At 38.3% G+C, this 15,320-nt stretch overlaps 1 protein-coding gene across 6 annotated transcripts in view; it reads right to left on the bottom strand.

The window, feature by feature from the left end:
- The window catches only part of LOC126248551 (GATOR complex protein Iml1), a 637,798-nt gene that overhangs the window by 297,936 nt on the left and 324,542 nt on the right, over positions 1-15,320 (bottom strand). For 4 of the 6 annotated variants that reach the window (XM_049949630.1, XM_049949665.1, XM_049949640.1 and 1 more), the window contains 2 exons: positions 8,672-8,875; positions 7,846-7,986 (listed from right to left, as the gene is read on the bottom strand). In XM_049949630.1, the coding sequence (XP_049805587.1) occupies positions 7,846-7,986; positions 8,672-8,875 (345 nt within the window). The remainder of the gene's footprint in view (positions 1-7,845; positions 7,987-8,671; positions 8,876-15,320) is intronic. The other 2 variants (XM_049949674.1, XM_049949657.1) reach the window with 1 other exon arrangement.

The raw sequence follows: 15,320 nt of genomic DNA on the forward strand, positions 1-15,320 counted from the left end.
GATTATATTTGTCCATGAATTCCTACTGCAAATGCATAATATTTCTTAAACAATGGAAAATCCAGGCTGGAATGTAACAATATTATGAAAAGGATAGTTGCTACTCACTATATAGCGGAGATGCTGAGTCGCAGATAGGCACAACAAAAAGATTTTCACACTATAAGCTTTACGCCAACAAGGCCTTTGTCAAAAATAGACAAAACACACACACACACACACACACACACACACACACACACACACACACACACACACACACACGAGAGTGCAAACACAGCTGATACACACATGACAACAGTCTCTGGCTTCAGCTGCCAGTAACTGCTACTTTTGACAAAGGATTTATTGGCCAAAAGCTTACCGTGTGATAGTGTTTTTGTTGTGCCCACCTGCAACTCGGCATCTCCATTACATGATAAGTAGCAATTAGGATTTTCATGATATTGTAGTATTTCTTAAGTATTTTAAATACATCAAACAGAACGGCCATTTCCATTCATTATCACATAGTGTATTATAGCAGGAAGACTTATTTGCATGGAATACAGTGAAAGTTTGAATCTTGTACACATCTGCATGAAAATATTTGTTTGGTGCAAGAGTATCTTCTTTCAGTACACATACTGATTGTTCTGCTTTAGGCACAGGGAGCTCATTTCGTACATACAAGAGAGATGTTTCTCTTGGTTTGGACTGTTTTTTTTTTTTTTCTTTTTCAACAAAAAAGGAGAGTGTTACAAAGATAAAAATGTCTTATCATTAAGTAGCCATTATAACAGAAGAATTTCATAGCTGGTAAATAATTCCCTGGCTCATAACCACTGGGCAACTAGTATAATGCAGGGTTGAATGATGGCACCTGTAATTTAGGGTCTTTAAGGAAAGAGGTTAATACAGATGGCTGTACTATTACAGCTGGCATGCAGCGACGAAGAGTTTTCATTGAACACAGTTTATAATTGAGTCACCAATCACATCAATTAGAATGCTCCTCACACTAGCCCAAATACAGTGTCACAGGTTGAGCATTGCTACAAGTTTTGGGTGAAACACTCTATGGGACATGGTGTTGTAAAGCCCAGGCAGTCATACATATGAGGGGGTGATGTCTGCATTTTAATTCTCTTAATGAAAAGCTACTTGCACAGCTAAACATCAGCTGCATCCAGTCGGATCAGAAGCAGTATCCAAACTAAGCCAGTGATTTCCAATGTTTTCACAGGGTCTTCTTTAAATTAAGTTCTTCTGAAAGACAAAGTTGCAGAATAAATGTAGTTACAGTTACATTGTTGTTACCAACAAATCAAAGTAACAAAATTTCAAAACATCTGAGTATTTGTGCAAAAATTCAATTACTATCGTCCATCAAAATTTCAAATACTATCTTCCACCAAAACTTAAGTCTTACAAGTAAAGGGATGAACTTCTAATATTAGCACAGTAAAATTAAAAGCCTACTGGAATATCAGCAAATGCGTTATTATTATCAACATATCTATTGTAACCCTTGATACATATGTCTAAATGTAAATGGATACAAGCTAATATCGTGTGACAGTAAAACCAGTAAAAAAAAAGGGGGGGGGGGGATGTGTACAAAGATGAAACACATATGCTAGAAACTCAGATGGTTTACAGTCACCAGTGAGAAAAATTGTAAGTTTGGTCAAGTTTAGAACTGAAGAGTAATAACTAACTGACTATCTCACAGAAAATTCACAATTTGTGTCAAAAATGGGGCAATAAGCAGACCACAGCAATGAGAAAAGAACAGAGTAGTTGAACGGAGATAATACGGATAAAACCTGGACTGATAACCATGAAACAATCTTTACTGATGAAGATGAGCAGTATGATAGCAAGAGAAAATTGTATTAAATATGACTTGGGTATGCCTGTGCATATCACTATCTAAACTGACAAATTTCAGTACATTAATGGCAGTCATTTGTGCCATGAATTTAGAATGTAAACTGAACCAAAAGTACGAAAACACAGAAAGAAAGATAAAAAGAAAGCAAGAAAGAAAGATGAATAACACAAGAGAAAGAAGCATTAGAATGTTCAGGAGACAAAGAACATGTCAGATGAGAGTAAACTGTGTACAACGTAGGTTACAGGGAGTGAAGCTGGAAAATTACATGTATGACTACATGGGAAGGGTGTGGCTTGTGTGAATGTGTGGGAGTTTTCTACATCTGATAAAAGACTTTTTCCTACAGCTGAATATTTCTAAATTCTTTTTTACTCTCTCCGTCTAGACTCCACGCACCCTTTATGTGGTGAGTGGCAATCTATCCTTTCCATATTGCTGCTATTCAATTCATGTAGTTTCCATTGTTTGGTTTTGTGTGACAGTGTCACATAAAGTGGTAGAGCAGATATGTGTTAGGTTCATATTGTGGGGATGGATAAGTTGCTCCATAACAACAGACTGTAAGCACATGCAAGTAATCTTTTGGCTGTAAAAGCAAGAAGAGACTGACAGGTGCCACATTAATTTCTGGCAACTGTACTGATTAATGAATGAAACTGGGAAGGAAAGCATACGGTTATAAAAGTTTAAAATGCTGAATTAAAGAACTAATGCAGAACTGTGTGTTCTGTTACAAGGACCATCACAACAGTGGTAACAATTTCCATATTATTCTTGAAAAGAAGTAGAATGTGTAGCAAAAAGAATTCAGCTTTCTCCTTTCTCCCCTTACAATGTGGTAACTTGGATCATGAGCCCTATGCACTGCAAAACCCATGTATCAAACACAGAAATTAAATTGTGAGTAGTAGCCAGCCACACGACCCATCAGTAATACACACACCAAAAAATGTTTTGCATCACCCCGGTTCCCAAAACTCCTGAAGATGGAGGTTGACTGTGGATATTGTATCACAGACACAGTCCTTTTGACTGTTCAGAGATGTCACTAGACCACCCCAAAGATTTAAACAATCATGCATGGGCGGTACCTATTAGACGGAGGGGGCCAAACAGCAGATCAGTTCCATTCATTCCACTAGGAAGGAGGTACACGGCTTGTGTTGTCTGTAGTTCAACCATGCCTAGACAGTCAGTACCGCCGTTCGATTGCGTCCGCATTGTTACTTTGTGCCAGGAAGGGCTCTCAACAAGGGAAGTGTCCAGGCATCACGGAGTGAACCAAAGCGTTGTTGTTCGGACATGGAGGAGATACAGAGAGACAGGAATTGTTGATGACATGTCTTACTCAGGCCGCCAAAGGGCTACTACTGCAATGGATGACCACTACCTACTGATTATGGCTTGGAGGAACTCTGACAGCAACAACACCATGTTGAATAAAGCTTTTTGTGCAGCCACAGCACATGGTGTTACAGTTCAAACTGTGCACAATGGGCTGCATGATGCACAACTTCACTCCCGATGTCCATGGTGAGGTCCATCTTTCCAACCACACAACACCATGCAGCACAGTACAGATGGGTCCAACAACATGCCGAATGCACCGCTTTTGACTGGCATCACGTTCTCTTCAATGATGATCAGTGTCGCATGTCTTCGACCAGACAATCGTTGGAGACATGTTTGGAGGCAACTCAGTCAAGCTGAACGGATGCCCTAGACACAGTGTCAAATGAGTGCAGCGAGGTGGAGATTCCCTGCTGTTTTGGGGTGGCATTATGTGGGGCTGATGTATGCCGCTGGTGATCATGGAAGGTGCCGTAATGGCTGTACGATACGTGAATGCCATCCTCCGACCGATAGTGCAACCATATCAGCAGCATATTGGCGAGGCATTCAACTTTGTGGATGACAATTCATGCCTCCATCATGCACATCTTTTGAATGAATTCCTTCAGGATAACAACATCAGTTAACTAGAGGGGCCCGCATGTTTGCCAGACACGAAACCTATCGAACATGCCTGGGATAGATTGAAAAAGGGCTGTTTATGGACGAGATGACCCACCAACCACTCAGAGGAATCTATGCCGAATCACTGTTGAGGAGTGGGACAATCTGGACCAACAGTGCCTTAATGAACTTGTGGATAGTACGCCACCACAAATACAGCCACGCATCAATGCAAGAGGATGTGCTACTGGTTATTAGAGGTACCAGCGTGAACAATAGTCTGGACCACCACCTCTGATAGTCTCACTGTATGGTAGTACAACATGCAATGTGTGGCTTCCGTGAGCAATAAAAAGGACAGAAATGATGTTTATGTTTATCTCTATTCCAATTTTCTGTACAGGTTCCAGAACTCTTGGAACTGAGGTGATGCAAACCTCTTTTTGATGTGTGTACAATGTGTGCTCAGCGATAGTATGACGAAAATTTATAAACAGTGCAGTGAATCATCAATGCAAAGGAATGAAAAATAGCAGTACCAGCAGTGTATATTCAGCTAGCACAACATAACTAGATAGATAGATAGAGAGAGAGAGAGAGAGGGAGGGAGAGAATGTGTGTGTGTGTGTGTGTGTGTGTGTGTGTGTGTGTGTGTGTGTGTGTGTGTGCGCGCGCGCGCGCACATGCACATATACAAGTGCATACTATGTGCTCCAAAAAGGATTTGTTCAATAGCTAGCAAAATGCTTCAGTCTTGTTTATAAGCCTGTCAGTGATTCAACACCTCTACCATTCACACAGTTGTTATCTTTAGTCCTGAATAGTCACAACTATCCACACAATAGTAACACAAAAAATGAGGATATGGTGACTTTTATAAATAACAGAAGGAATAAAGGTAACAACACTCCACACAGATTATGCAATGTGTGGTTGACAAGCATACAAACAAAACTGAAAATGTTCTTATACATTCATACAATGTCCTCCTTCAGAGCTAATACAGAAGACATACAAGAACATGGCCATGTTGTCCTGCTTGACTACATGGTGTACAATAGCTGCTCAACACCTCAACAATATAGTGTGTTGTTACCTCTACTTCCTCCACTACTGTATTCCTCCCACAACTATTTGTTATGATGTGACAATCATGCCAGTTTGAAGCAAGTAAAGTTTTAGCACTTTTTTCAAAAATATCCTGTTAAAAAATGAAAAGGCAAGCTAATTGGTTATTGTGTGCTTCCGTACAACCAACTGAGTATAACAGAATCCACAACAAAAAAAAATGGATGTTGAAAAATCAATGCAAATAACTGTTGTGTAAATGTAATTAAAAATGATCCTGTAATTTTTTGGAAATGTGAGTGTGAGTGTATGAGAAATTGAAATAAAATAGTAACGGGGATGTATGAGACTGCAGGGTTTTCTAACACTTTGGGTGGTGAAATAATATAAAAATACAACACCCATTTGTTCTTTGTTCCAGATAATGAAGTCTGCTCTGGTGAAGTTTGTATCAGTTTGTGAGAAGCTGATTATTATATGCTTTGTAATGAGTAATCCACATTTGTGAGTCGACTGCCATTGACAGTGTTCACACATGTGATACAGCAAGCCACGTTTACAATTGGAGGAACATGTTGCTATTTACAGAGGGGCTATACACTGACATTATCAAAGTGTGAAATCTTACGGGACTTAACTGCTAAGGTATCAGTCCATCATCAAAGTGGCTGAGCTCATGACCTTGTGTAGAAGTTCTGTTTATGTACTGCATAGCCCCCATCAGATGTTCAAGTAAGTTTAATCATGGCTTCTTTGAAATGAGAGAGATGTGTCAAATAACTAGATTGAATAAGTAGTTCAAATGAGAGGTCTAATTGCAAATAGATAAGAACAACAGGTAATATAAAATAAATTAAAAATCTTCCTAGCATTGCTTCTTCGTTGTCCTTTCGGTGTTGTCCCATTAGGCAATACACAGTTCACATAAGAAATTTAAAAGCACTTTAAATCTAAAAACCATACCTCGTTAGCAATCTTGATTCATTTCAAATATAATTTACTTAAAATTTCTTGAATATGAAATGATCTTATTGATAGGATGAAAGCACAGCTCACAACATAAGAATTGCATAATAATGTCCATGCTGGCTTGGAGATTGGCTATTAAAACGGAGATTAGATTTAATCTTGGTGTGCTGCACTTTCCTGTCTTGTAGGTAAAACATTGTGCTCCACTGCTGTCTATTAACCATCACCAAATGACTAGTCAATTGTGCAACACAATTTATGTAGTGCAGAAAAGTAGAACTCTGTGTCTTATTGTGAATGAGAAATTTTCAGCAAACATGAACCTAATCTCAATTATACTTGAAGCTGTCTGAACTTTGACTACTCAAATTCAATAGGCCTACCTTTATGTTACTAAACTATAATACCATGATATGTGAAATATCTTTCGAACATTCACAACCGAGACAGCATACGTGAAACATAAAAAATAAGTAAAGGTAGATATGAACACCACACTACTTTATTAGGCATGGTAATATTAGAAGTAGTATGCTGTTACTTTCTCCCGACCTCTGAGCTGACTTACCTAGCCAGTTATAGGGGGACCTACAGTTTAATGTGGATTCCGAGAAACAGTGTGCAATTTGGCCCATTTCACATTAACAAACTTTGGCCGAAATGAAAGAAGTAATAAGTGACAGGAAGATTCTTGGACTGACCAGGCAATGAATCCAAGACTTTTGGATTCTTAATCTGGCACTTTAACACTAAGCTATGAAAATATCAATGTAAATTGTGCATTAGCTTGTTTCTGCATGGAAATGCATCTTCTTTCATACCACATGATCATGTGTACCTGATTTAATGAAAGATATTTAATAAGATTCTTTGAAATTAATTGACTGGCAAAGGATTTGTAACTTAGAAATAATAATGTAATGAACAAGATTACCCAATGTTGTTGTTGTTGTTGTCTTCAGTCTGAAGTGTGGTTTGATGCAGCTCTCCACGCTACTCTGTCTTGTGGAATCCTCCTCATATCCAAATAACTACTGAAACCTACATCCTTCCAAACCTGCTTACTGTATTCATCTCTTGGTCTCCCTCTACGATTTTTACCCCCCTACATTTGCCTCCAATATTAAAATGATGATCCTCTGATGCCTCAGATTGTGTCCCAGGTGGAAAAACATGTTATGTACAGTAATTTAATGACCTCACAGTGTGAAGTATTAAGCTATAATCAATGACATCTGACTTTCAATGACATTTTACAAACACACACACACACACACACACACGTCATACCACATACATCTATAATTATCAAGAGTTACAGAAGTACTTCTGAAATGAGAAATTAACAATGTAATTTTTGCTGATTTGGGCACATCTAGCAATGAACAACAGCATAACCTGCTGTAATCACAAGGACACCCATCAGATCAACACTAATGCATATGCTGAAGATCAGAACTACATGAAGTTGGCAGTTAAAACATAAAAATATGTATTACAGTGTTAGTAAATTATTGTGACTGGTTAATGATCTCTATTTTATTTTTATGCTCTAAATAAACATAAATAACTGAAAAATAAAAAAACTGATACTGCAACATGCACAATGCTTGTTGTTACTTCCAAATACAATAATCAACTTCCTTCCTACTAATATTACACCCAGGCAACTTTTAGCAACCACAATGCATGCATTTTTTTCTGTTTTATGCCCAGCACTTCTGAGGTAAAACTGCCACTGAACAACTACATTCAAGACTTTTTAGTATTTCTACATTTATGTGCTATTGGCATTTAATATCCAAACATGCTCACAACTGTTGCCACAAGACTGTGCTACAGTAATAGTAAAATTAATGAAACAACCAGTCTTCAGTATAAACCCAACACTAAATATGTGTAACAAGTAATTTTATTTAAACTTACATTTGTGACAGGGATTAGATTCTACAAGAAGTTTAACTACTTTGTACCTGCAAATTAGTTGTTTGTAAACCAGATGCAGTAACCAAATTACTACTTGATGTGTTATTGTGGGAGAGAAAAATCGTACTGGCACTATGTCGGCGAAGAATCAACCTATGATGAGCCTTGTTCCCCGCAGAAACAGGGCTCTGTAACACATGCAACAAGGAAAAGCAACACGGAAAAAATTAACTAAATACATTGTTTAAAACAAGAAACAAAACAATACAATTAGCACTGATACAGTCAACATTTAACAGACTGGACTAGCATGCTTCACTTGAGGGGAAAAAAATTGCAAATTTAAAGATGTCAGACCTATTTTGGGCAGAAAAGCATATGATCACTAAACTAAAAAATTGTTTTATCTTTCAGTACAATTTAAAAGCATGGTCATCCAGAACAACACAATACCAAAATAAATTAAAATATAAAATACCATGCACTGGCATGCACAAATGAAAAGCATGCAAATTACATGAATGTTTGTATAAACCAAGCAGAATGATTAATGCACTCGATACTGAAATGTTATAATTATCTACGATCACTGCTCACTTTAAAAAGGGAAACATAATATTTTTACCTTGGGTTCTACACAAATGTTATGTATGTTATCATGCAGTGCCAATCTTTTCGTTTTTTAAATTGGCACTAATATCAGAAATACAACTAAGATGGTCAAGACTAGAAAGAGACATGTTCATTTAAAGGTGAACACACAGAGAATAGTTATGGCTTGTTAAAACTATGTTCCAGAGGAATCTGACTTTGACACCTGCCTTTCACAGACAATATTCTTTCAAATTTAAGATCTAATTTGAAAATACTTACTCTAGGTTTTTTATGAGTATTTGGCCTTTTAACCTTATTGACCCATGTTTCAATAAAACGAAGAAACCCTTCAACAAAATGACCTTGTTCTTCAGTGGACAATGGTGCATAAATATCACAGTTTTCTGCCCCATCTAAAATCTTTTTTGTTGCTTGATGATTCAAGGGTAGTAGGTACACACGGAAGCGCCAGTATTTCAATGCCTGCAACATCGTTCAATTAAAGCAGTGATTAAGTATAATACTTAAATTTCTGAGTGTTTCATATGATGTAATGCGTAATCTACAGCAATTTTATTATAAATGAGTAATATCTACACTGGCTACATAGCAATGTATATAGAAAGTAATTTGCATAAGCAGGTGCCCTTGATTATTTCAGGGCAAACACTTTTGCTGACAGTTGCAATATGAAGCATACACACTAAATCTGAACACAATTTCTGCAATCCCCCATCTGGCCTTTCCATGAACATTATGACTAGCTGGCAATAGAAATGTACTTCTTGGGCAAAGGCAATTAAAAGACTGCTCTTTTTTAATGTGTATTGCAATAGCTCATTAAAACTGTGCTGCACTGAGATTAAAAGATGTGGTGTTGGTGTGAAAGGGGTCCAGTTTCAAGTCGTCATATGGCACACATTTTTAATCTACTTGAAAACTTAATTAATTATTGCATTCATAAAAATTGAGGCTCAAGAATGATCCTCAGGCAGTGGCAGATACAGAAAAACCTCAAAGAGGGGGCATTAAAGACACATTTACTTTTACCATAATAAAAAATAATCAAGTCACATGCAGAGTTTAACTAAGTTTTATTTACACCGATTGTGCACATATACAAGACAATGCCATCCTATGACATAAAAAATTTACAATTGTGGTTCTCTTCCTTAAATGACGAATTATATGTGCCTATTCTTCTTGGCCAATTGGTTACTTACTTTATCAGTAGGACAATCAATATCTGTGTGAATGTTCAACACAACTAAGCCATTAAGTTGATCCTCATCCATTGTCGACCTTGAGGGTTCTCTGTACAAGAAAACAGTAGAATATTCACGACTTTTCTCGAACAAATGCCACACAGAATAACGTATCGAGATCACAAGAATGGCTGTGACTTTTCTCGTAGGTATGTGTTAGCTATCTATGTGCCAGAGAGAAATGTATAAAATACGATGACGTGGACACGCAAGCTATATAGGAAAGTACAACTACTCAATAACTCAATTCAGTCGAGTCGGCTGATGAAAGAAACAAATGAATAGCATGTGGGCTGAAATGGCGGGTGGCAATGCTGGTGGCCTCGCAAGGGTAGGAGGGGGGGGGGGGGGGGGGGGGAGCGTACCCTGTGCACCTCCCATCTGTCATATGTGCCACTGGGGTATTTCGTAAAATAGTGTGTGGTAAATGTGAACCACATATGACTATAAACCCAATTTATTTTCCTGAAATAATCATTGTGGCTCACCTTCTGCACTAACAGAAAAACTGATAACCCACAACACATTTTTCATGAGAGAGTGAAATACATGGAGTAACAGCAAACTAAAACTCTGAATCAGACCAGGAGTAACACTCAGATTTTAGCCTCACATGAAAAATGTTCTAACGTTACATCCAGGCACATAATACAGAGTGATTCAATGTTTTAATTTGTCACTGTTTTCCATCTGTTTGTGGAAACTCTACAATTGGTTCCCTACAAGCCTTAACTAAATAGAATACTCGAGAGAAAGGAGTGTTTTGCGGTAGCTAGTATTATGGGTAGACATGTTTAGTTGTTACGTCCACATAGAATGTGGCATTTTTATATTTACCACTACAAAGCTGCTAGAAAACTTTATTATACTGCACCTAGTTTTATGAACAAATGGATGGTGTGGCTATGGGAAGCCCCGTAAGTCCTGTAATTGCAAACTTCTTTAAGGAGAAATTCAAAGAACAAGCCTTAGGTACAGCCAGCAAAAAACCAAATGTATGGTTCCGATATGTGGATGACACGTTTGTGCTGTGGAGAGACGTCAGGTAAGAACTAAGCTGGTTTCACGAACATCTGAATAGTATAAACTCCAGAATTCAGTTTACAATGGAGGAGGAGGTAAACGGGAAATTACATTTCCTCGATGTGCTTGTTTTTAGAAATGAAAATGGTAGTTTGGGCCACTCAGTATACCGCAAACCCACGCACACGGACCGTTATTTGCACCGGGATTCAAACCACCATCCACAACAGAAGCGGGGTGTTATCAAGACGTTAGCGGACAGAGCTAGAAATATTTGTGAACCTGAGTTGCTCAACGCTAAGATGTAACACCTCCACAATGCACCAATGAAGAATGGATATTTGTCCACCGAAATAAAAGTGCGTTGAGACAGCCACGCAGAAACCATAGTGACGTACAGGCTACTGCAAAATCTAAGGTTTTCCTGTGGTTTGTTAAAAATGTAATGCAAAGAATAGGGAGGATCTTGACGAATTGGAATATTGACAAACTGCCTATTGGCTCCTGTCTCGGGTTCTTCGGCCGACGTTCATCTAATGATTTTTCTGACGTTTCGCCAGCACGAGTGGCTGGCATTGTCAAAGCTTCACCCTCCATTGCCGGTGGGGTGAAGCTTTGACAATGCCAGCCACTCGTGCTGGCGAAACGTCAGAAAAATCATTAGATGAATGTCGGCCGAAGAACCCGAGACAGAAGCCAATAGGCAGTTTGTCAACAAGTGGCCACGAAAGCCTCAACAATTTTGAATTGGAATTTTACTGTAATTTACAAGCCCACCAGGAAGATACAGGAATACCTTAAGCATGCCAAGGATGCTCGCAAACCACTGAAAAGAGCTGGAGTGTATAGGATCCCATGCAGCTGTGGAGATGTTTATGTGGGTACCACTAAAAGAACTGTTTCAAAACGTTTGGAAGAGCACAAGGGCAATTGTAGAAGAGGAGAAATGGAATGATCAGCTGTTGCGGAGCATGCTTTCCAGCCAGGTAACCACCATATTCGTTTTGAGGAGACGCAAGTACTAGCAGCCACAAGCGGATATTACTAAAAGCTCTACAGGGAGGCAATCGAAATCGGCAAACACCCTAATAATTTCAATCAAAAGGAGGAGGTCATGAAATTGAACGGTATATGGATGCCGGTGTTGAAGAAGATGTGTACCGCCCGTCCCCCACTTGGTGATGGCAATGGCGATCGGCGGCAGCGGACAGTGGCCAATTGCACTGACGTTTTCAAAACAAGTGATGTCACGCCTCGGCGCGGGAGCGCGCGGACACGGAATTTAGCAGGAGTCAGTAGCGATACAGTGGGTGTGTCGGACCTTCCATCGAGCTACAGACCCCTTGACGATGTCCTCCGCAGACGGGGACGAAACATTGGGAATTGACACAGAATTCATCAACCGACCACAGCATAACAGCCCGGATAATTATAATGGACATGATCTTATAATATCATTATGCATTGATGAAAATTTGACCAAAATTATGCCTCTTTAGGCCTGAAACACTGAGGCCATGATTTTTTCCCTGCAATCGTGGTTCTGAATTTTTTGGCAGATGTGGAATTGGTGTGATGCAACTATAACAAATATCTTTCTGCCTCAGGCATGTAATGAACTATCCGGAGGCATGTAATGAACTATCCATGTTTCATCTCCAGTCACAATAGAGCTCAGTAAAGCCTCACCTTCCAATCAAAGGCACTCAAGAAACTCACGGGCACCAGTGACCCTATTTTTCTTGTGCTACTTTGTCAACTGTTTTGGAATCCATCTTGTGCACAGTTTCCGGTATCCCAGCATTTCTGTGAATGTCTCATGTATGACAGCTCTGGAGAGTTGTGGAAACAGCACAGAAATTTCAACCATTTTCAATCACATTCATTCTGTTAGTAACACCTTCAACTTGAACTGTTTTGATTCATGGAAAAATTTTGGTAGGGGTTATTTCTTCTGCAAGTACAAAGCAGATCACAGCACACAGTTCACACTTGGCAGGATTTCTTACCAACATCTTTCATGCAACTGGACACTACAATATGAGTTTACATACTACTATTATCCTACAATGCTTGCTCTGGTCAGTGGATCCCCTCCAAACTCACTCAGTGTTGGTAACCCTCAACAAACAAAAAACCACAGCCTGTTATGGTCACAGTACTCTTAGTTTCTGAATATGCCTCCCACTATATCATTAAGTACTTACTTCAAAGCTAAAATGATGTACACCCCACGTACATTGTGGCAAAATATGTTAAAATATAGTTAAAGCTGTGGGATCAAGTGGAGCTATCAAAACAAGCATAGAAGTGCATCTCAATGATGGCTGCTTCTCTAATAAAAAAAAAAGTAATGTATATTATGTAAATAATGAATAATGTTGAACATATGGACTTCAATACTACTTATCATGTACACTGATAGTTCAGTATACCCTGTCTGGCATAGAAATAAGTGGGGTATGGAGTACAGGCCAGCTGCATGTTGAGGGCTGGACAGTGTTGTGGTATATGTCACATAGTTTGTGACTGACTGTGAAAAGTAGTCATTATCACTTGGTAGTACCATTTTTTATAGGCCCACTTAGTTCATGGTATTAAATATAATGTAACATATTTCACAATAATGGACATGTTGTACATACCATTTCAGCTTTAAAGTAAATATTTACTGAAATAATACAATTATAGCATTAAATAGTTAGTTATTTGAATGTTATGTGAATCATAATTCTGACCTCTTGTTATGATATGGAACAAGCACGTTTAACAATTATAGTACATATCATCAGGGGCTTTTTTATTATTTCTTTTAAGTCCTACAACCAAGCACACCTCTAGTGGCAGCCACAATGTGAGTATTCCATGCTCTATTTCCATTTGTCTTCCTCCACTCTCACTGTGTTCATTGTGGTTATGGCTTCTATCCATTTGGCACTGCGTTGCCATAGTGTGGACATTTCAGAAGCTATTTCTGTATTCTCATGAGACAACCCTCAATCGTTCACAACCACTGCACTGATATATACCACCATAGTTTCCATGGTTTTCTCATTGTGCTTGCAGTGCATTTTCTGATAAATATGTCAATGTTTTTTACTAACACTGAGATCCATAAGGTTTTGAATGAACCATTTGAAGACTCTGGATTTGAAGGGGACTTTTTTGAAAATGAATACAGTGATTTTGATTCTGTACAAGAACAATATTATTTCAGTATTACTGTGCCACTGTTCTACATTATTTTGCTTGAGAAATCTGCTATGTAAGTAACACTTCTACTGAGTTTTCAGATGAAATTCCAACCCAAACAATGCACAATATACTTCCTAATAATCAAGGTAGTATTTCCAATGTAGTGCTGTCTTTAGAGAATCATGCAAGAGAAGACGTTATAGTGTTACAGAATCTTCATATGCAGAATGAAGATAGACTAAGATGGACCACATTAGACAGGCTACCATCATTGCTTGAACTCTAAGATGAAAATTGATTTATGGCAAAAGGGTATGATGGCAGCAGTCCTTTCAATACTTTTCAACTTTTTTCCCTGAATCAATGATGAAGCACATCAAGGCAGAAACTACCAAGTATGTGAAACCCATTGTAGATAAAATGAGAAGACCACATTACATGAAACCCACAAGCATGTGGCACATGTGGACTGGGGTAAAACTTCATGAAATATATTTGTTCTTTGCATTACAATCCATATGTGACTAGTACAGAAAAACAGACTGCAGTACTATTGGTCTACAAATGACTTTGTACCTGCACCATTTTAAGGTTAAGTTCTGACCACAAATGGATTCTCCAATGTTCTCTCTTGCCTGCATGTAACTGAAAATGTTTCATAAATTCCAACAAACCTGGACACAATGACATGCATAAAATCATACCTTTTCTGTATGATTTACTTTCACAGTTTCTAGCATAGTTTTCACCTGATGAAATCCTTACCAGTGATGAGTGGGTGTGGGTTCATGAGAAGAGTTATTTTCCATATCTATGTAAAAAAACACACCTGACAAAATGGTCTCAAACAGTTTATCTCAAGTGATTCAAAGAAAGCATACGTTTCATACACTGAAGTTTACACAGACAAAGGGCAGGAAGACAATTCTGTTAATGCCCTTTTTCGTATGCCTCTGTCTGACTACAAGGTACGCACCATTTTCACAGACAGATGTTAGAGTTCACCAGTTGTTTTTGATTTTGTGAAAGACACTAACACCAAGACCGTGGGAATGTTCACTCCTAATCATAGAGGACTCCATAAACAGAGTGTAGTCAACAAAAAGCTAAAGAACGGTTTGACACTACATTTATGAGGAAGAAACATTTGTTGCCTCTGAAGTGGAGGAACACAAGAGATATTCCACACTTTTCAAGTCTTCACAAGACAACAGATACAAAAGAAAAGGTTTTTTAAAAATCAGGGATGATAAAGAAGATAAAACTTTATGCCATTCTAGACCTCAAACTCGACAAGACAGGTGTATACCTGAATGATAAACTCATATCTTACTACCATCTCAAGAGAAGGCAAATGAAATTATGGAATAAACTGTTTTTCACCTCTTTATAATGGCAGTTGTGAAGGCTTACATCTTGTACTGAAAAACAAGAAATAATAAAGA

The sequence above is a fragment of the Schistocerca nitens genome, chromosome 1 (genome assembly GCF_023898315.1).
Source record: "Schistocerca nitens isolate TAMUIC-IGC-003100 chromosome 1, iqSchNite1.1, whole genome shotgun sequence".
Taxonomy (NCBI): Eukaryota; Metazoa; Arthropoda; class Insecta; order Orthoptera; family Acrididae; genus Schistocerca; species Schistocerca nitens.